General features: G+C 39.1%; 1 protein-coding gene across 1 annotated transcript in view; it reads left to right on the top strand.

Annotated features, from left to right (window-relative positions):
• Window positions 1-23,659, top strand: part of LOC139713762 (metal cation symporter ZIP14-like) — a 67,585-nt gene that overhangs the window by 34,401 nt on the left and 9,525 nt on the right. The window contains exon 7 of the mRNA XM_071625464.1: window positions 10,247-10,382. Coding sequence (XP_071481565.1) covers window positions 10,247-10,382 — 136 coding nt within the window. The remainder of the gene's footprint in view (window positions 1-10,246; window positions 10,383-23,659) is intronic.

Here is a 23,659-nt window from a genome sequence, read left to right as displayed (position 1 = left end):
TGCAAAATCTTGCGTCGCGAACTCCTTCTACAGTTTTGAAGCAATTTAAATGAAACTTAGGATAAATGATGATATTGAGGTATAGATGCGCAAGACGTTTTTTGTGTTTGTCGGACAATGCGTTGCCATGGTAACCATAATTTCACCAAAACCTTGTGGATTGAATAACTTCCATAGTATTTAAGCAATCAATTTCAAAATTGGTATCTATGATGATCTACAATGTATAGGTGTTGTTATGCAAGACACCCTTTGTGTTTGTACTTGACAAAGCGTTGCCATGGTAACCGCATGTTTTCTTCGAAATCCTGTGGAGTGAACAACTTCCACAGTTTTGAAGCAATTGAAATCAAATTTGGTAGGCATTATGGCCTTGAGGCTTAGATGTGGAACACATAATTTTTGTGTTTGTCGGACAAAGCATTGCCATGGTAACCATAATTTTACCAAAACCTTGTGGATTGAATAACTTCCACATCATTCAAGCAATTAAGGTCAAATTTAGTATGTGTGATGATCGGGAGGTATAGTTATGCAAGACACCAATGTGTTAATATAAGAAATATGTGTTGCCATGGTAACCACTCATTTTTGTATCAAATTGAACCATTTAATCTATGAAGGTGAAATTTGGTGTGTATGATGCCCTTTAAGTGTAGCTTTGCATAAATGTCCTTTGTCTTTGTATCAGACAATGCATTGCCATGGTAACCACATTTAAAATTTTTTTTAAAATCCTGTGGAGTAGACTTCTTCCACAGTTTTCAAGCAATTGAAACCAAATTTGGTAGGCATTATGGCCCTGAGATATAGATGTGGAACACATAATTTTTGTATTTGTCACACAAACTGTTGCCATGGTAACCACAATTTTACCAAAACCTTGCAGATCGAATAACTTTTCCATCATTCAAGCAATTAAAGTCAAATTTAGTATATATCATGATCTAGAAGTGTAGTTTTGCAAGACACCAATGTGTTAGTATAAGGAAACCATTTGCTGTAAGTTATATACTCCGTGTCAACTCTGTAATTGTGCAGTAAACTAAAATTATTCTGTTTCCAATTCGACAAGTGCACAAACTTGGTATTAACGTCATTGCCCTCATGACATCACATACTATAAAGCAACACAGGGGCGGGGATATTAATCACCTTCAGTGATAATTCTAGTTTTATGTGCTTTCATTCAGTGAGATTTCATTTCATGTAATAAATAAACATGCAAAGTAAAGTCTGTATAAGCAACATTATGTTAACATTCAAAATGAACCTTTAGATTGCTCAGCAAGCTGGCACAAATGCACCCATGGAATTCTTGTGTACATCAATAGAAAACTTACAACTGCTACAATGATTACAGCCAGTTGGAACTCCATCCTAAAACTTCTTGTCCATGTGTAGAGAGTGTGATCTTCTTTAAGGACAAGTTCACCTTCATAGACATGTTGGTTGAGTGAATGCGGCAATATTAGTAGAACACATCAGTGAGAGTTTGAGCAAAATCGGACAATCCGTTAAAAAGTTATGAATTTTTGGAGTTTCTGCTCAGTCAAGTCTGGATGAAAAGACTACTATAGCTTGTGATGTCACATGAGTACAACGATATAAAGAAAGAATAAGGAAAATTCAACATATTTCCATTTTTCTCCCATAACAAAAGAATACTTGACTTCTCTCTTTCAGAAGGCAGGGGAATAATATTACCCTTAATATATGTCAGTAACACGTCGAAGAAATGTGCACTTTATTCCAAAAGTAAAGTTTTGTGAAATTCTCTTTTTATTTTCCTTATATAGTTGTATGCATGTGACATCATACACTGTAGTAGTCTTCTCTTCCAGCAGTGACTGCGCAGATTTAAAATATTCGTAGCTTTTGAACGGATCGTCCAATTTTCCTCAAACTTTCACTGATGTGTTCTACTAATATTGCTGCATTCTCTCAATCCTTATGTACAGTATATGAAGGTGGACTTGTCCTTTAAGGGATATGTTGGATTGCTGCGGTGCACTGCGGCCGTTCAAGTCTTACATAAAAACAATGAATGTTAGCACAGAGCCATAGGCACCCAAGGACCATTTCCTTTCTGTTGTCGTCATCATAGACTCATTCAGGGAAACTTGTTATTTCTTTTCAAAGCAGATGACTGACACCGCACACGAAAAACCCATTTTCTTTTGCAGTCCTTGCGGTAACATTTCTGTCTCCAGATTAAACTTCCTTTGAAAGATTGTCGGTGCTTCTGTGAAAGAGTTATTCCCCTCTCTCATTGAAACATCAGCATCGTAATTTCGCAGAAGAATTTGGTTTCCCCATAGGTGAATTTGCACTTTGAAACAAAACAACAACAACAAACAACATTCACATGTTATTTATCCTCTCATGTTTTAGAGTTTACATTGTAGAAAAACAGAACCCTCCCGCCCCCCCCCCCCCCAAAAAAAAAATAAAAAAAATAAAAAAAATTCTGAACATGAAAGGCATACATTGGAATGTCATCATCCTTGTCGAGATGATTAGGGGTGACAGTGGAATTCTTTCCAGCTGATGTTAATGTTAGTCATCAAAGTTCCTGCTCTCACACAATAGCAGAGAAAGGGGGAAAAACCACACAAAATGAGAGAGAATTCATGAGAATTGTCATCAATTCAGCAGAAATGTGTGCACAACAATACACTGTCAAACTGTTGTTCAACTGTACACGATGAACAGAAGATGGATGGGTGTAATAGAATCACTCACATTTTATGTTAAGGAGATTTTTGTGGTTACATTCGCTGAGATCCTCTATAGAATGAAAAAAAAATATCACATGAAGAGTCAAGGATGATTTGTGCACGTTTTTTCACTTACCATTGTTTTACTGCACAGAAAAGTAAATATCATACAGAGAAAAGACCACACAGTAGGATTACTGATTAAAAAAAACACCAGAAAAAAAAAAACACAAAAAAACTTCAATGTCCTGTTTTTTTTTCTTGTTCATGTGCACTTGGCACAATAGAGTCTACTCATCAAAAAAAAAAAAAAAAATGCATATAATAAACTGATACCTTATGCTGTGCAAGAAGAAGTCAATGGAGCCAACATACCAGAAAACATGTATGTGCACAAACAGGAACATAGAATGTTTTTATCAACTGTCCTCATACTGAGTAATTCTTTTGCTTGATTCTTGGAACTGTGCAGAAGGAAAAGAAATCACATTAATCATTGGGGGAGGGGTGGGGAGCAAAATAAGTGAGTAACCTTAGGTGAGATTTTGTTGGATGATTATTTGAGCATAGGTGCTCGAGTCGGCGCTTCTTGTGTTGAATGAAGTACTGTAGGTGTTACAAAAAAAAAATTACCCTTTTTTTGATCCTTAACAGTTCAAAAACTATACATCTGGTAATGCTGACATTGGTATGAGCAAAAGCTGAATAGTGTACAATTTTGTGGGAGGTAATTAAAAAATGAAAGCATAAATCAGTTTCAGTAAATTCAAGATTTACTTTTGAGTTAGGTTTCAGATGTTGCTCTATTTTCAACCCTCTGTACAAAACTTTCATTTTGCACCGGGGTCAATTGGTGTGTATGGGAGTGTGTGGTTAATACCCAGACAATGGTTCTGAACAATGGCCAGGGTTTGAATGTTCTATTACATTCATGAGAAATTCCACTATCACAGCTAGTCTTTATTCATCCTGAAATGTAGTGTATGCAAGCACTGCAAGCACATTAAAACATGTGCTTACGTTTTTCCATGTCCATGCATTTTACCCTTTACCATGAATTCAGACTAGCTGTGCCCGGGGCAATCCATCATGAATTTATGTGCCTTGGAGCAAGAGACCACAGGCCAAGTCAGCAGAGCTCTGAAAAAGATGGCATTTGTGATATTCATCTCTATTGTTCAGGGTCATTGTAAGCACACACTAACATATGCATCATTGGTTCTTGTGTGAAGTTCAATTTTGTACAGAGGGTTCGAATTTGACCAAAATCTGGAGCTTAACTTTAAAATTAACTGGGATTTAATGAAACTGATTCATGTTCTCATATTCAAATCACCTCCAACTAAATCGTACACTATTCAGCTGTTACTCATATCAATGACACTGTTATCTGATGTATAGTTTTCAAACTATTAAGGATCAAAAGTGGGAAATGTTTTTTGTAACACCTAGTATGTATGACATAGTCATATCACCTCACAGCGCACATTCTTCTCTGCTTGTTTTGAATTTCAGAAGTCAAAATGTTTGGGAATACCAAACTTGACTGAAATCATGAGATCCTTTGGACCAGTAGCAATTGCAAAAACGGTGCCCCTAATTCTATTCTTTGTTTCTTTTTCAGTAGTATCTGTGAAATCTATATTATATATATATTGTTTTTCTTACACAGACAGATATGCTGTCAGGAATGCACAATATTTGTACATGCTGGTTTTTGTTTTCATATATGTATGTGTCGAGTCATGTACTCAAAAGTAGGCTCATGCAGCCAGTTCAGTTTAATATTTAAAGCAATGTTTTGAGTTGTTGTTTTTTTAAATACAGATTTTAAAACATTCAGACGTAATCAAAGTTTTGTGGACATGTTTATAAACATTAGCAGTTGCGGATCCAGAGGGGGGCGCAATTGGCGCCCCCTTTATTTTTCGTTAAAAACAATAGAAATAAAAAGAAAAAAATGAAATGAAACCCGGAAGTGGCACCAGAAATATTAGTTGCGCCCCCCCCCCCCCTTTACAGAATTCCTGGATCCGCCCCTGATTAGATGTTTTATTTGCAATGGCATACTGTTGATAACTGATGGTGCATGATTATTACAAATAAGAATCTCACTTCTGATTTCCATTTGAAAAGGAATTACCGTACAAGATTCAAGCATCAGGCCCAAAACTAGAATTTTTGTGCCTGAGGATGGGGGTTTCAAAATTGGACGTGGAGGACGTTTCTCAGTGACGCAACAGAGATGGGTAGGGTAAGGGAGGGGCATGACCGTATGGAGGAATTTTTCTTGGAGAGGCAAGAATGTGTTCAATAGGGGATGGGGAGGATGGGGACAGCATGCAAGTAAGGGTGCATAGCGACCGAGTTGGGGAGGATGTGTTAGGGGGTAATAACATGTATATCCCTCTCGGGGGCTTTTGTATTTCCAGAATAGAAATTCAACATTTGCGGAGAGTAGGGCTCAAGCATTTGATGGTGAGCCTTCCTGATCTTCTTGCTCCTGTGTGCAGCCCTCCCACATGATATCAGTCAAGCCAATAAAAGCTGGTGTTGACCAGAAAATATGGAAAGTGCGAGTTGCTACCCCCTGATCTGCTTTATGCTCTATTTTTTTTTTTTTCAGTTTAGGAGTATATGGTATATGGTATACTTACAGAGCTCATCCTCCATAAAACTTATTTTACTTTTATCAATATCATCATTATAGTTATTATTATTATTATTATAATTGTTATTATCATTATTATTATTATTATCATCATTATTATTATCATCATCATCATTATCATCATCATCATCATCATCATCATCATCATTATTATTTTTTTTTTTTCATTTATTTTTATTTTTTAAATATATATACTTTGATCTGTTTGGTAACGCATTTGTTGTTGACTCTCACTTTCATTTTGTTGCCTATGGTATATGGTATGCTTATAGGGCTCACCCTCCACAAAACTTATTTTACTTTTATGAATAGGTCATCATTATTGTTATCATTATTATTATTACTATTTTATATATACTTTGATCTGTTTGGTAACTTGCATTTGTTGGTTGACTCTTACTTTCATTTTGTTGCCTCTTGGTACACCAGGTTAGGGCTCTCTGGTTGTTCTGCCCCCCAACCCAACCCACTCATGCTGTTGCTTTTTCACTCTTTTCCATTCTTTATCCCTCTGTTGTTCCTTATCTTGTTTGATGTTGCCTCCCTATTCATCCTTATCCTTCAAAGGTTGCCCCCCTTGGTCCTCCAGATCATCCCTGACCCTCCTCTGCCTTTTGTCTGTCCACCCTCCTGCTTTAATTCCCCTCCCTTTACCTGTTGGACTCCTTGCCCATTACCTCCAACCCTTCCCTTTTGTTTTCTTTGTTCTGTGTCCATACAATTGCAACCGTCCCATGACTGTTCTTGTTGTGTGTAGTTCTTATTATATGTGATTGCTTTCCCTGCCTGTTTGTCATTTTGCCTCTGACAAAGATTCTTGTAGGATCGATAGCTCAGACCCCTTTTGACTCCATTTCTCTCCAGTGGCACGCCACTATTAGATAAGCAGTTTTCAGCTGCCTTTTTTTTTTGTTGCTACAAAACTTATTTTAAAGAGAAGTTCATTTTCTGGGCCCTGGCATTTGTTCAGTCAGTTATTGTGTTTCATAGTTATAATTCAGTTGAAGTGATTAATGCAATGTCATTTTTGCCTGCTCTGATGTGTGATTAGAGCACTGTGTTGCAATCTTTATGTGTGTGTGTGTGTGTGTGTGTGTGTGTGTGTGTTTTTGTTTTACAAATGCCATTGAACGTTCTACTTTGGACTCGGACATATGCTTGTTTCATTCGTCGTGTATGTCACACTCGCATGGTGTGAGTGCATGATTCCTTTCACGTGTTTGGTCAGTGCCCCTCACCAAGGCAGCTAGGAATGATGGCGCACGACACAGGTTACTGTAAAGCATGATATTTTTGTGGCATGGAACCTTTGCGAATTGCCACTGGCATTCAATTTCGCGAATCTTGGCTCTCGATCACAAAATTCTCAAAATTAAAATGTATGCAGACATTTTGGGTTTTACGATAGGCTGTTAAGTTTTCCTAAAAGAGAATTAATTATCTAGCATATTTGTATATTTTATGATATGAATTGTGCATATATTGTAATTTTCAATATATAATATATAACACACTTATGATTAACCAAGTGTATAAATGTAGAAATAAATGAAAGACAAAATATCTGTATATTTATTCATAGATTTGATTGACATCATTACTATTATAAACTACAATAGATATGAAATTCATATATATATATATTTTTTTTTTTTGTATGTATATAGTGAGAGATAGAGAGAGAGAGGTAATATGTTTCATGTACAAAAGATTGAGAAGGGGAAAATAAAAATGTGCCTGCATTGTTGCTGTTGTACACTACAAATGTGAGGATAAATTGTACTGATGCTTGAGGTTTAGTTCAATAGGAGTGACATTGCCTTGAAGTAAACTAATTTGGAGCATATCAATTTTATGCTAGTAGATGGGTGCATGCAAAATGTGAAAGTGATGTGTTGGTCTCACCAAGGAGGTGTCACACCGATACCTTCTTGGTCCCACTCAGCCAGAATGTTTTCTTCTTTTCTTTTCTTTTTCTTTTTTTTTTTTTGGGGGGGGGGGGGAGGAGGGAGGAGGAGGGGGAGCAGGCCCAGGGGGAGGAGCTCCTGTGCAGCTGTAAGACTTCGAGAAGTGTTCCCCCCTCCCCCTGTCTCATGCTTCAGTAGCAGTTTTTGAAGACTTTGAACTTTGTACTGGGTTGAAATTAGTTACTCATTGCAGAAGGTCAAGGGATGCTAACAAACTGACTCAGTCGTACACGTTGTGTATCATTCTTCTACTAGGCAAAACTGGGAAATGTTTGTTGTCGTTGACTTTGGCTCGGTTTATTGAAGTATATTAATCAATATTTCTGCTCAGAGGATGCATGATGATGTGTATAGGCACAATAGCTGACTGAACTCTGTTTACAAGAAAGCATTTTTTTTTTTCAATTTTCTCACAAAAAAAAACAAAACAAATAGAAAACAAATAATGGATAAGTTTCCCTCAGTTTTGCTGCACATAGCTTGCGATTTTGAAGCAAACATCTTTGGTTTCCCAACTACACATTCATCACATAACAGAAGTGTATAATGTGTGCTGTAATGCTCTCATTGTATATCTTGATACATCATACTACAATGGCTAAAAGCCTTATTTTAATCATGGCACAAAGCGCGAATAGACATAGTACACTAAGCCATTTTCGGCCTTTTGCAAAATCATACACACACCCCTGTCCTTCGGAGAAAGAAATATCAATTATTTGTTGCTTCTGCTTAAGGGAAAGTATGGCAGACGCAACATTTGCGCTCTCAGTTTTGTTACGAGCCCTCTTCTAGGAGGAGATACAAAGTGACAGTGCCCCTTTCGTAGTGCAGCAGTTATCGTGAATGGTACAAATGTACTGCAGTCGAGAGATACACAACAAGCAGGGTGTTCAGACGCATAAAATTTATACTAGAACGGTATAGCTATACGATGAATTTATTCATCTGAATGCTGACTAGTGAAACGACGCATAACGAAACGACGTATAGCGAAACAACGGTCAGAGCATCGTTTCAAACTAGAACTCAATAATGAATCAGCATTCCATCGTGTCCATTGTGCGTCTGAACGTATGGCGACCATAGAACGGTATAACTGGGCGGGGCTTAATGGGAGTACACATGAAAGGTGACCCCGCACCTGTCACTCGTACCCACCAACAGCATGTGCAGTGAGAAACTGCACATCTATACGACGTTTTCCAGAACGGTTGAAATTAGCATCTGAACGGTCTATCAGCGATACGATGATTCTTTATACGTCTTTCTTTATCGAGTTTTGGTATAAACTGGCTTGCATCTGAACGGAGGGCTTGAATTATGGTTGTAAAAGAAGATGTAGGGAGTGAAAGAGACAGACAGACAGACAGACAGAAAAGGGAGAGATGGAGAGGGATGCTGTTGTTGACGTCATTAATGGATTGTGTTACCTTTCTGGGTCTATAACTTAAATGTGTACGGTAAGCATGGAATGATGGCATCAAATGTACAGTTGTACCACGGTGTTGAGAAGTTCAATATAATTCACGTTATCAATAATCATTAAAAATAACAGAAATATGTATTGTGTAATATATGATGGGAAGTTCACGTATCTAGCCAAAGGCTCAAGGCAAACGTGATCCCCTCTGTAGAATTGAATATATAGAATTGTACAAATATAGATTCAGAGTCCAATTCGGAATATTTAATGAAAATGACAGATTGAATACACAAAATGAAAGATGAAACATGTGTTAACGACATTAAGCAAACAAACCTGACACACAGAACAAAACTAACAAAAAATGGACAGATGACTGTAAAAGCACTTTGAGTGGATACATTCTTGAAAATTGAATCTAAATCATTCCAGAACTTACCACTTTCATAGAAAATAGAATTCTTCTGTGTTATGTTCAGGTGACACGATGGCAACAGAATGTCATCCTAACTTCAAGTTTTTGTGCCATTGACACATATGAACTGCCTCTCGGTGGCGGAACTGGAGGGGGCGCACCGGGTGCGTGCCCCTCTTTACTTTTCGTTAAAACAAAAGAAATGAGAAGAAAAAATGGGGGGGGGGGTGCCCCCGTTTTATTTTGTAAAAGCACCTCCCCTTTACGGAATTCCTGGATCCGCCCCTGCTTATGATCAGTAAGATAATCCCTGACCAACTGACAAGTACACGTCTGTCACCACAGTGTTCCAGTTCGTACAGCAAAATGTGGTTGAGCGAATCGAAGGCTTTACTCGGGTGGATCATATATAAGTTGGGGAAATGCGAAGAATATTTTAGGACTTTTCAGTCACTGGCATGTCTAAAAGCTTATGTAATCAATGTGCAGATCGATATGTTCTCATTCAAAGAGAGTGTCTGTTTTTTGCAGACAGAAGTGGTGAGATGTTTCAGCTGGTAGTTAAATCTGTAAGGTGCCTTTGCAACTTTTCCCCATCTTTCCTCACTGCAGCACTGAAGTCAAATATAGACCTCTCTCTGCACTATGCTAGATATTAGGAAGCTACATACACCTCCCTCTCGTACAACCCCCGCCCTCACATTCATTGTACATTTCTCTCACAGTGAGCTGTTTTACATTTTTTTTTTTTGTCATTGCTTACGTATAGAAGAAAACAGTTTTGACACGATTGGAATTCATATTGGTATGCACCTGTTCGACGTTTCAACTCTCTAGTCGATAATGTATATTGGTGTTTACTTAATGTTTGTTATGTCATTTTTTTTTTTGTTGCATTGTTCCTTCCTCTAGAAGAAAGGGGTTTGTTTTGATTCATTGTTCATGATAGTGATAAGATGAAGAGAGAGATCAGAATGAGGGGGAAAAAGAACAATCACAACAACATGCTCATTCCCTCGGCATAACTATTCTATTTCATCTTGGCAGGATTCCAAACAGTACTCAGTGTCCGGGAGCCAAAAGGATCCCCTGGGGAGCCAGGAGATTGGAGAACGCCTGTGCAACCACCGGGAGATGGCCCATGAACTCATCCCCATGATGCCCTCTCCACAGCAGCCAGGGAGTGAGTTAACCTCCGGTACTCATCTCCCCCTTCCACTCTTCCAGTTTCTGAGTCCTCCTCCTCCCCCTCCTCCTGGCATCAACTTCCATCCATTCCTAAGTTATGTTATCCCCTGCCCTCTTGTCTTTAAGCATCCATCCTTCCATTCCTAACTAGTGCTCCTCTTTGCAGTAACATCTCTTCATTCCTAGCTCTTGTCTCTCCCCCTTCCTTTCAATAGATGCACCCATTCCTAATCCTTGTCCCCTCTCCCTTCCCTTCCACCATTAATATCCACCTATTCCTAACACTTGTTCTCTTGTCCTCTTCATTAACTTCCATCCACTCTTCATTCATTAACATAATATAACAAAATGTTAACAAAATGTTACTGTATCAGCTACTTGATTGCATCATGACTTACAAGAGAATTTTTATGTTGACCATTGTATACGGAAAAAAGAAAAAATGTATAATTGGCAAAAAAAGAGAGAGAATATATATATATATATATATATATATATATGTATATATATATATATGTATATATATATATATATATATATATATATATATATATATATATGTATATATATATATATATGTATATATATATATATATATATATGTATATATATATATATATATATTCTCTTTTTTTTTGCCAATTATACATTTTCCTTGTGATGACCTTTGACAAGAACAGAAGAGCTCTGTGACTCGAACTTTTTATATGGAAGGAAGAGATCATTGTTTCACAGAAACAATTTAACCTCGCTGACAGTGGACTGGAGTGTTTATGAAAGATCGGTTTGACTGCTCACATCCTGCCTCAAAAGAGGCAGGACTTTTGTATACCGTATGTAGACTAAAACAGTGTGTATTTTGTTCGATTAGGAAAGTAAGTTTTCTCTCATAATGACAGTCATATGAGGGAGAATCATGCACCTTCGCAATAACTATGACAATGTGACAATTAATTTTGCAAACTTGTGAATTTTTCAAATGCTGAGCTTTATGTCAACATGGAATTTGATCTGTTTCCTTAAGAGGAAAATACACAAAAAGACAGGTAATTAAGATTCAGAAATCTATAGAAGTCATATTATCAAGATTAGCTTTCCACACATCTATTTTTGTTTCTATTATGATCTCCAGCTTTATTTGGATAATGTGTTGATTTTACGCTATATGCATAAATGCTGCTTCACACAGCTGATTGTCACTAAACCAGAACAGGTCGTGACCCCATTTGTAGATAGCAACCATGGAACCTGATGGATGGTAGTGGTGGTGGTGGTATTTTGAGGGCAGGGTGGCCCTGATTTCACAGTTGTGAGCTTATCGCAGCTTCAAATGGCAAGAGCATGTGAAATTATGATGCAGCACTTGATTCCATGACCGCTTGATTTTTTAGTTCTTGATTCCTTTATCCCCTCATTTCTTGATTTCTTAATTTCACAAATCCTTGAGTTCTTGTTAGATGATTTTAGTATTCAATGGAGAGTAAATAGTTTACAAACAATGCATATTACTAGTACTCAGGGCATTAAGTATTATCCTTCTGATAGTATTGGTAGAACAGTTGGGAACATGCAAGTGTATTTTAGACTGTTCAAAAGTAAGGAGAATCGATAATTTCATAAATGCCCAACCAAGTGCTGTGCATTATTTGTTTTATAAAGTGATGATGACATCATTTATACACAGGCATTCGTAGCCGAATGCAGTAGAGTGGTAGAACTTACAAGCCATTGATATACTAACACCCAGTGAAGTTGGACACCTTTCGGCTAAATAAAAGACTGGTCACATGAAGGCTCTCAGCCAGTCATAAGAACCATACCACCATTTTGATACACACATACTCCCTTCTGGTTCTGTGGTGACTATAGAGCTATATGTAGTCTCAGAAAATGGCAAGATAGAAAAGGAAAAAAACAAACAAACCCAAAGGCGAAGCATTAACAAAAACAGCCCTAAAGCATCCCATTCACCTGAAGAACACATGCAACTTCCGTCAGAATTAATTAGACTCATGCTTTTTGGAAGATATGCTGCAGCTGTGATATAATCAGGCATTTCAATACAAATGGAGAGGATATTACTGCCGATACCCCAGCTTGAACTCAAGGATCACTGTGGTTAGTCCCATTGTACAATACATCAGCTGTGACCTGTAACTTTTCAAGGTGTATTTTAATAGGCAGTCTGTGATATTGAACCTTCATAGTGTCAAAACCCTCTCGGTGAAAAAAATGTGGAAGTCCAACAGGAAGGCTTTGTCAGACCAGTTGTGATAGGGAAGATTGTATGACCACCAGCAAACCTGTCCATTGACACGGTTAAGGCACAGTTAGGGCAGAACATGTAGAGAAGTTCAAGCCTTAATGTCATTTCAATGCCACCTTTACTGTCAATGTCCTGAGCAGGTTGCCCAAATACTCAATTGCAAAAGTCAGAAGTGTTTTGAGAGGAAGAAAGAAAGCCACATGAATAGATTGCTTAAAAGCATAAGGAGGAGTGTATCACACTCAACAGGAAATATGATTGGATTTTGTGTTCATTATTGTGTATTTTCCTTTTTTTTTTCCCCCAGCATAACATTTTATTTTTAACTCACTCAAAAAACCCTCCCAAATAACAGAAATGAGATGTTGATGATGAATGCTGAAATGTGCTAGTATGAATATGGGTTTCTGGTACCCTTTCCCCCCAACGTGTACTCATTCAATTCTTTCACACAACCATCATACAGTAAGTCATCTGCATAGATATTTTGAATGTAACTATCTTTTCTAGGGGTTGGTTATTTGGGTATGCTGCTGTATCGTAAGGACAGTTTCTGCTACGTATCGTCGAAAATTCTTCTATATGTTTGAGTATGCCACAAACATGTATTGATTTATGCAATAGTCCACATTGTACATGCAAAAGCTGATGTACATTCCTGCAGTCTATGTATTTGAAAAGTTGTGAGATGTGAAGTTCAGAAAGAATTGATGCTATGTGTTGCTCCCTTGAACTCCAGAAATACTTGATTTGAGCATTTTAGGCGCACCTGGTAAACTAGGGACGGCGAGCGACGCGGTGCGACGCTTCTGTAAATTTCTTTCAATTTCCGACGTCAAAGGACACCCAGCGACGGTTAGCGACGGCGTACAATCACTAGTTTAGACTGCGTGTCGGCGGGCGCCGCCGAGCGTCGCAAAGCGTCGGCTAACTCCCAAGTATACTTGTGAAAGACGAGCCCTCACAAATGGACCGTTGCATGTACGAAAAGGAGCTTACCTGGTGGCCGTCTCGCTGCGTCCGCGAAATAAGCTCCTTCCCTCTACCCTCCCGATGCGTCCCGATGCGTCTCGAGGCGTCCCTCGTTGAATGGCGACTATTGTTTCGTAATGAATAGAAAACTAAAGTGCTACTACTAGTGCTAAGCGGAGAAGCCATCGGCAATCCAGGATTTGGGGCCAAGCACTGTTTTGACATGAAAATTACACTTACTGATACATGTGCAAAATAATTAATGTATTTTAGGTTACAGAAATGAATTGTGACATGATTCAACTCCTCAGCAATGCAATTGCGAACCAAATTCGGCAATTAGTATTAAGGAGGAAATGCCATAAATATACTATTGCTTGATGCTTAAAAAATCGCGAGTTTACCGTTTAATTCGCGCTACTCGCTCGCTAATCATACGAATCCCCGATACGCGTGCGTGTACGTAGTCCAGCGTCCGAGTATACTTGGGCACACAATCTGCGCCCTGGGCTTGAGATGAAATTTTATGAAGCACAGCTGTGACTTGTGAGAACTAAAACATCAAATGCAAGTCCCCGCACCGTACGTAAATTTTCATTTAAACGCAAGGAAGTTCATTGCTAAAAGGAAGCGTGATTCCGTAGGCAAATATCGAACGCAACCTTCACTAATCAAATGGAATAGAAAGTGCTACATATTACTAGCAGATGAAGCGGAGAAGCCACAGTGTTTGGGGCTACGCACTGTTTTGACCTGAAAATTACACTTACTGATTTTCTAGGTTACAGAAATGAATTCTAACATGATTCAGCTCCTCAGCAGTGCAGTTTCGAACCAAATTCGGCATTAAGTATGAAGGTAGAATTGCTGCCCGATGCTTACAAAAATCGCGAATTTACCTTTTCGCGCTACTCGTTCGCTACAACTCCCGATATCGTTCCGAAAATCCCCGATACGCATAAAGTATTACTGTATGTGTTACTAAGTATACTTATAGCGTGTGGTATAGTGCACATAATCTAAGCACTGAAGCTTGGGAAATTTCAGTAGTTGTGAGAGGTAAAGGCAAAGCATCAACACATGCAAGTTCCCGCCCGAGAGCGACAAGCAAGTTCATTGCTAAGCGGACGCTCGATTTCGTAGGGAAAATATCGAACGCAACCTTGACTAATCCAATGCCAATTTGCGTTTGTTTCTAATTCAACGCAAAGTTTCAGGCAAAACTGTATTACTTATTTGCAGTTGCAAGTCAAATCTCTCACAGGGCCAGCGAGCCCTGGTCCCAACAACTTTTGTTACTGTCATTTTAAGGCACGACGGACATCCACTCGTTGGTATTCCAGAATGCGTTCGGAATACACCTTGTACCTTTTATCTCAGTGGCATGCACTCGAGAATGCGCGCATTCTATACTCAGTACCCATTCCGGCCGTCGCCTGGGAATGCTCAGCTTACAACAGGGCCTAGAAATAAGCCGGGCATTCCGGAATGAAACTGAGAATGCATCAACAATGAGGGTGACTTTGTCTAATCTCTCTATTGTCTGATAAAACCTAACGGTAACACTACCAACAGGATTAATTTGCCAGGGTTCACAGCCTTTGTCTTCTAGAACGCATTCGATCAGCCCCACGCTTTCACCAATGAGGTGCATTAAGTATACGTACAGCCGCTAAGTACTAGCTCACCGTTTTGCTTCCTTCGCTAGCTCTCAACGATCGAACATACATGTGGCTGGATCTCTAGCTGGCCTGGTATTGCGAAGGTACCAAGGTAGTCTTTATACAGGCATGCTAGATTTCGAATTTTCTATCAAAGGACATTTAATTCAGTTTTCGCCTAGAAGGAATAAATCAATCCTTTTGCATGGCTACGTGAACATTTGTGATATCAGGGGGGGTGAGGTCTGTTCGTTATATGTTTTTATGCCTCCGCAACGAAGTGGCCGGAGGCATTATGTTTTCGGGTCGTCCGTCCGTCCGTCCGTCCGTACGTCCGTCCGTCCGTCCGTCCGTACGTCCGTCCGTCCGTACGTCCGTACGTCCGTCCGTACGTCCGTCCGTCCCGTTTTGTTTTTGTCGATATCTCAAGAACCGTGTGGTGGTTTTACATCAAACTTGGTATGAGGGTATATCCTTGGGGGATAATACTTTGTGTGGATTTTAGGGTCACAGGGTCAAAGGTCAAAGGTCACAGGTTATTTTTTGAAAAAAAAATTGAAATTTCATGTTTTTCTCCATATCTCGCAAATGGTTCAAGGTATCTTCAAGTATATATGCTTGTACCGATGGGCAGTGATTATCTAGGGAAGTTGGGGGTCATGGGTCAAAGGTCAGGGGGTCAAAGGTCAAGGTCAACTCCTCAAAATATCACTACTTTCCTTAAAATGCAATATGCCTGAAGGTTGTTTTTTTTTAACTTGATGTATGGCATGTATTACCCTATATATATTTTTGGGGAAGTTTCTTGCCAAAAGGTCAAAGGTCAAACGGTAAAAGGTCAAGTGAAAGTGCTAAATTGCACTTTTTCCTCCATATCTCGAAAGTAACTCAAGGTATCATCATGAAACTTACATATTTATGCATGTTCAACCTAACAGTGATTCTCTTTGGAACTGTGAGGTCAAAGGTCAAAGGCCAGGTTTAGATAATGCTATTTTCCCATTTGATACTGAAATTATACTTTTTCTCAATACCTTGAAAATTACTCAATGCATAAACTTATAAAAGGGTCAAAAGTCAAGTAAAAATCATCAGTTCCCCAAATACCTGCACTCTGACATTTTAATCATTCATCCAATTGAACCTAGTTCTAGGAAAGTGAACATTCAGCACATTTGTGTCAAACCTGTCATTTTAATATTTTGCCAATTGTGTGAAACTGTCATCACACATTGTCAAGACATTGTACTATAGACCTATTAGGAGAACCATGCATTATGGCGGAGGCATATCAGTAGCCGTAGCGATATATCTAGTTTTTTTAGGCGAAAAGAAAGACAATCAGTATCATATGACGTTTACAGGAACTCAAAGGGGGCTTTTACTCAAGACTAGTGCTAGAGACACGTCCCTGGCTCACTCCCACTCCCAGGCCAGACTGTCTAATTGATAGTGGTTTACAACACAGGTGGGGTGTGAAGGAATGCATACGCGCATTCCTTTGCTGGCAGGCAACACTAACTTATTGATTGATCCACTCTGCTTTCATGGAAATTTCCACAAGCTTGGCCTGGCTGGGGCATAGGTATCATTCCCATTTATTCAGCTAGCACATGTTCCTTTGTTTGTTTGTTTTAGTTTTAGTTTTGTTTTGTTTTTGTTTTTGTATTGTACCGAACTTCTTCTTTGTCGGGTGGGCTGGGGAGAGGAAAGATCAAAGTGAGCTGAGAGGGAATGAGACAGGGAGAGGGGAATCAAAAGGAGGAATCGTCTGCTGAGCATGTTGTCTCCTATACTTTTTTACAGTTCCATTATTATTGTCATGAAATGCCGATCATGTGAAATTAACCGGATTTGGATCAAACAGAATTGAACTGATATGAATAATAATATGAAAATCAGTGCTGTTGCTACAATACAAACGCATTCTACGTCACTACGAATGATTACAAGTTACTTATCTTATACTGCAGGACCTATAATGCATTACAAAGCGTTTTTAAAGTGACAGGGCTGTTATGAAATTACAGACCAGCGTGGCTAACGAGCTACCCTCACAACCATGAAGCAAACGGGCAAATTACAGATAGGAAAATTATTCGACATGTATTCTAGCATGTTCCGGAGCTGCATGTTATTGCTATTTACTTTCGAACGTAAAAGCAAACATGTGACATATATTTTATCATCATACGGAGTTGAATATTTTAATTTCCGAAAGTTAAAGGAAATATTCCACATTTATTTTAGCATCTTCCGGGGCCGAATGTTATTGCTATTTACTTTCGAACATAAAAGCAAACATCCGGCATTTATTTTACCATCGTCCGGAGTGGAATATCGTTATTATTCATTTCCCAACGTCAAAGCGTGCGATATTTATTTCAGCATCTTCCACAGCCGAATGATATCCTTATTCATTTCCCAACGCAAAATCAAATACTCGACATTAATTTTAGCACCGTACGGAGCTGAATCTTACCGTTATTCATTTCCAAAAGTATAAGAAAACATCCGACATTCATTTTAGTATCATACAAAGTCAAATATTACCGTTATTCATATCCCAAAATTAAAAACAAATATCCGACATCTATTTTAGCATCTTTCGGCGGTAAATGTTATTGCTACAGATTCGAACATAAAAGCAAACATCAGACATTTATTTCATCGTCGTACGGAGTTGAATTTTATTGTTATTCATTTCCGAACGTCAAAGGGATCATTCGACATTTATTTTAGCATCTTCCGGAGCGGACTGTTATTGCTATTTACTTTCGAACGTAAAAGCAAACATGCGACATTTATTTCAGCATCTACCAGAGCCGAATGTTATCTTTATTCATTTCCGAACGCAAAATCAGATATCTGACATAAATTTTAGCACCTTAGGAAGCTAAATCTTACTGTAGTCATTTCCAAAAGTATAAGCAAACACCCGATATTAATTTTAGTATCATAAAGTCGAATATTACCGTTATTCATTTCTCGAAAATAAAAACAAATATCCGACATTTATTTTAGCATCTTATGGAGTCGATTGTTAGCGCTGTTCATTTCCAAAAGTAGAAAAGGCAAACATCCGACTTTTCTTGTTGGCCCGATCGGTCCACCAAAATCTTCATATATGAAATTTTGGTGCCCGACGTGCGTTTTTTGATGGCCCCGGGCCACCGCTAGTTTCGAGACCTGACGGTATACCTGGTAGGTACCTCCTAGCAACAGGGTTGGCGTCTCAATCTGGCAAGAAAAAATACGAATGTATATCGAACTGCGGTACGAAACGCAACTTTAGGCGACGAGTATTATATCGTAAAAAAACAAACTAACCAACATACCAGTACAGAAAATCGAACAGAAACAAAATCTCTGTGTTAGAAATCAGTTTCCAGACACACTTTTACTCATTTTTTTTTTTTTTTTCACACTGAAACACAACGTGTATAATATGGCGCGACTTTTCTTTCTCACAACGCAACAGGGCGGCGTGTGATGTTCTTTTGAAGGTCAAAGACAATAGTATTATAGAGGTGCACGAGGCCGCTATCATTCTTCGTGAATGAATGGTTTCAGTAACGCGTCTGCATTCTCGGACGCATTCCGGACGCCTTGAATAGAGGATTTTATAATCCCCATTCTCGGAATACGACGGAATGCCTCTATTCACAAGGCTGAGGGGAGGAACAATAGGGCATTCTCAGTGCAGGCAGAATGCGTGGACCGGGAATAAAGTAGAGAATGCCTGCATGCCGGACGCATTCTGGATGTCCGTCGCCACGGCATACAATTCATCACATTTTATTTTGCTTTCTGCTTGAATGTGCGTCATCATGCGTCCCGAGGAGTCCCTCTCTCAATGGCGACTGCTGTTTTTTATTGAATAGAAAGCGCTACACTGTACTGGCAAACAAAGAAGAGAAGATTAATCATTATCTTACAATGTCTTAATGAAGCGTAAAGTTACTCTAAACACTACGGATTTGGAAGTAAAACGTGATTCGTTTTCTTCTCTTAAATGCGTTCTTTGAGACCTTCAGCAAATTGTGATAGTCCCTTACGTGCTACTAAGTAGGTTATAGCTTGTTATTCCGAAGGTTCGTTATTCCCGAATTTCATTTTCGGATTAACGATTCTCCGGAATAACGCCACGTTCGGATTAACGAACCTCTAGATATAGGGAATTTGCGTATTTCGGATCAACGAACCTTCGGAATAACGAACCTTCAGAATAGCGAACCTTCTGAATTTTGAATTGATTTGATTTGATTTATTTCATTCTCATTTTCATTTTTTTCTTTCATTCCACAAAACATAACACAAAGTAAATCTCAAATTCAATCATAAGCATAATATACATTACAAAGTATAACAATCAATGGTAATCAACAAACTTGCAAAGATATGCACACATACTGGAATTACAAAGTTATGTTTGAAGGATAAAAAAAAAAATGAGAACTGAGGGGTCCACTAAAAAGCATTGCTTGTAGATTGTGGACCACTCTAAAATATCTTCAAAAATACTTATTATAATTACAAGTACATGTACATAATACAGAAAATAAGACAAAATGAAACAAAGAACAGAGGCACAACAACAATCATGACATGACTAAACTTAGGGGGATACGATTGAAAGGAATACCCTTAGCAAAAAACACATTTAAGGGAAGAAGGGAAAGAAAGAGATAAAGAGAGTGCCTACACGCTGGACAGAGAAACGGAAAAGGGGATTGTGGAAGTATTTCGGACAGCTGGTGACTGCACGCAGCTGTGGAAAAGTTAAGGATATAAGGGGGGGGGGTGGGGGGGGGGGTCGACCGCATACAATCCGTTCGTGTTTTTCCCCTTATTTTTTTCGTTTGCTGGTAATGAACATTTAGTTTTAACTTAACGAAGGTGAGGTGTATGTATTTTTCCCATCATTCATGGGAAGAGAAGAAGAGTGAAAGAGGGAGAAATGAAATCAGACGGAGGACAAGTAGCTCAACAAGCTGTCTTTTACACCAGCATCAGTAATATCATTACCATCACTCAGATCATTTGGCCCTTTTCGTATCAAAATTAAGGAACACGACCACCATCATCACTCGAGATAACACCTAAGCAAACTAATCACAAAGTACCAACAACCTCTCAGACAACAACACAAACACTACAAAATATCACGCAGCACACCGAAGAGGCTGGGATCGAACTTCCTTCGAAATATGCAGTACTACAGCAAATTGGAGAAATCGCCGTTACGAAAATGCATGTGCAGTAACCGAGACGGGTGCTGTTCGTTATTCCGAAGGTTCGCTATTCCGAAGGTTCGTTATTCCGAAGGGTCGTTAATCAGACGCAAACACACAAATTCCCTATACCTAGAGGTTCGTTAATCCGAAAATGAAAAAGGTTCGTTAATCCGAAAGTTTGTGGCGTTATTCCGAAGGTTCGTTACTCCGAAGATTGGTTAATCCGAATCTGAATTTCGGAACAATGAACCTTCGGAATAACGAATCTTAGGAATAAAGAGCCTTCGGAATAACGAACCTTCGGAATAACGAGCTGTAACCAGAGAGACACCTGAAAGAATTTTTACATACCGGTACTTCGAAACAAAGGGAACGAATAAAGTGACATTAAACGAAAGAAATCGTACCAAACGAGGTATGAGAAACAGCAGAAATAAAACAATAAGTAAAGGCCCTCGCCGAAGTTTGCAGCACCGAACACCACGCGAAAATTATACAAAGTCAACACGTGGCAACTCGCTATGACGAGATCTTGAGACAGACATATTTTGTTCTTTGTAATCTTTATCAGTACACAATAAACAGTACAAAACAGAAAATGAATTCGTTGGACAGGAGAAATTAGTTTGTTATATCGGGTATTATTTTGTTACATCAGGATCTCCTATGCCTAATCGAGTTTCCACGTTACACTGGAAACAAAGTTCGAACGCTTTTTCACATGCACAAAATACATGCAAGAACAATTATCGCAGGAGCAAATGTGTCATCATCCAGTTCATTCCCAAAAATGATTTTTTTTTTTTCAGTCACAAAATTGTCCCGAAACGGGAGAGTGCCTATAGAGTTCTGTGGAGAGTGCCCGTCACCTTCTTCTGAGGGAATTGCTAGTAAGCCTGACCAGACGCAGTGCAATTCTATGCAGCGACAAGGGCTGGGTAGTTAGTGAATGAGTTGCCTCCTAATCCGTCTTTTGTTCGCACGAGGCGTGGCGTGGACATTCTGTTTTGAAATCGGCAAGCCGTAATTGTCTCTGATCAAAGTTACTCTGTACAATGTACTTGAAAGTCTGTGGTGTAGGCGGTCACTGAGACACCTTCCTTGCAAGACACAGTACGATGCGTGAAAAAAAAAAGACAGATTAGTGCTTGTTCATTAATTTTCTACGCCACCACGCCAATGTGCTGAATACGCATTGTATCACGTTATGTGCACCATCTTGTTGATGAACCCTATGAATTTGTTTGTCAAATCGTTGCTGACCGTAAAAGAGAGGTGGAAATTATAAGTCACGAACTGCCAGCCGCATGACAGAAATGTACCAAGCAAGCAAACAAGCAAGCACCAGTGAATGCCGTTTACAAACGCAAAAACTTGAACTGTTAATAGCAAAATCGACTGAAATCGTGTTTAGACTAAGTAAGAAGCTATCGGGCCTACTCGTACATTAATATTGCAGAGATCAGTTACATGATTTCTAACAGAAAGAAAACTCGCCTTTTAAAATGCAAGGTAAAACTCGCTCCACATCACAATAGGGCAACGAGTAAGTTCAGATTGTCTTTATTCACTTACTGTTGTCATATCACTACCCTGACTCAATTTTGGCTAGTCCGCAAAAAATTGACTAAGCAAACATTACGACATACAATGTATTAGTATGCCTTAGTAATAGTATCGTCCAGCTTGTGTACCAGCAGCACGATTATAAAGATTCTCGAGTACTACGTATAATATACTGAGCTACTGTACGCGATGTACGTGTTTGTTGATTTACAGATCAGCAGTTGCGATCTTAACAAATTTAATTTGTAGAGGGAGACAAAGTGAAGAAACTCGCATCTGAACCTTCACCCCTCTGAATAATATCTTTCTTTCGATGCAAAATGTTTTGGGTATATTCAGTTGTTTACTATAAAACATAGTCATGTGTTATTTACAGGCTTTTTCATGTTATTTATTGGATTCTATACATCTTAACTATTCCAGTTTCTTTCCCCCTGACTGATATCACAAAGTCTGCCATAACGATGTTCGCTATTCAAACAGTTTACGTTCCATACGAAGAAATCATGTCTTTTAAACGAGGAAAAAACAAAAACAAAACAAAAAACAAAAACGAACGAATGTTGATAGCCAAATAACTTCACAGTTCGTAGGTGAAGTTCCTTCAAATTTTCCAAAGTAATACGTACTTTTGAGCGTGAAATTGTCAGGATTTTGCTGTATAACCGGGTAGTGGCTGCATCACATACTCGTAGTGAATTTGTGTGGGCATACGAGGCCTTTCGTATATTTCTGTGAGTAACCAATCCCTTCCTGTACAATTTGTAGTTCAGTAAACATTTAGAATACTCAATTAAGTACACAATAATAAACTGTTCGATATTTCTACTAACGGTCAAAAGAAAGACTAATTAGAATCATGATCTTTGCGATGACAACTCATGAGCTAGTTCTTCGATCGATATTTCCAGGCTAATAGCCGGGTTCACACGTACAAATTAGCGGGATGACGATCGCGATGCTCATCCCGAGTTTTTTTGCGAGCGTCCACACGTACCAAATTAGCGGGATAGCGATCGCGATCGGTATCCCGCTAATTTGGCGAGCGTCCACACGTACCGAATTATCCCGCTAATTGCCGATAGAGCTAGCAGCAAAGCCTGCAAACTGGGTCACACAGCGCCCTTCTCTATCACTGCCTGCGCGCACTTACCTTTGTCCATTGTCTTTTACGCGTCAGTGGTGTGGTTCGCGCGCTGTTGTTGTTGTGCTCCAAAGAGGTGAAGGACCTCTTCACAGAGGCCTCGCCGTTGTGATGTGCGCATTGCATGATGGGATGTAAAAACTCGAGATTCTAATCCCGACCGTTCACACGTACCAGCGCGGGGCCAATTATCCCGCTAATTGATGAACCAGCGCAAGATTTCTTGGGATTAGCATCGCGATGCTTATCCCGCTAATTTTCGGGTTTTTTCTGTCCACACGTGCAAAAAACTCGGGATGACGATCGCGATGCAAATCTCGAGATTTGTATCCCACTAATTGGTGTACGTGTGAACCCGGCTATTGACACGCGGTTTATTCCAGTGCGCGCATTCTTTCGTCTGGCACCTTGGGTCTGGCACCTATG

The sequence above is a fragment of the Diadema antillarum genome, unplaced genomic scaffold, assembly GCF_040938485.1.
Source record: "Diadema antillarum isolate AM-2024a unplaced genomic scaffold, OU_Dant_1.0 seq00002054_RagTag, whole genome shotgun sequence".
NCBI lineage: Eukaryota > Metazoa > Echinodermata > Echinoidea > Diadematoida > Diadematidae > Diadema > Diadema antillarum.
Note: the sequence above shows the minus strand (reverse complement) of the source record. Positions and strands in the feature narration are given on the sequence as shown.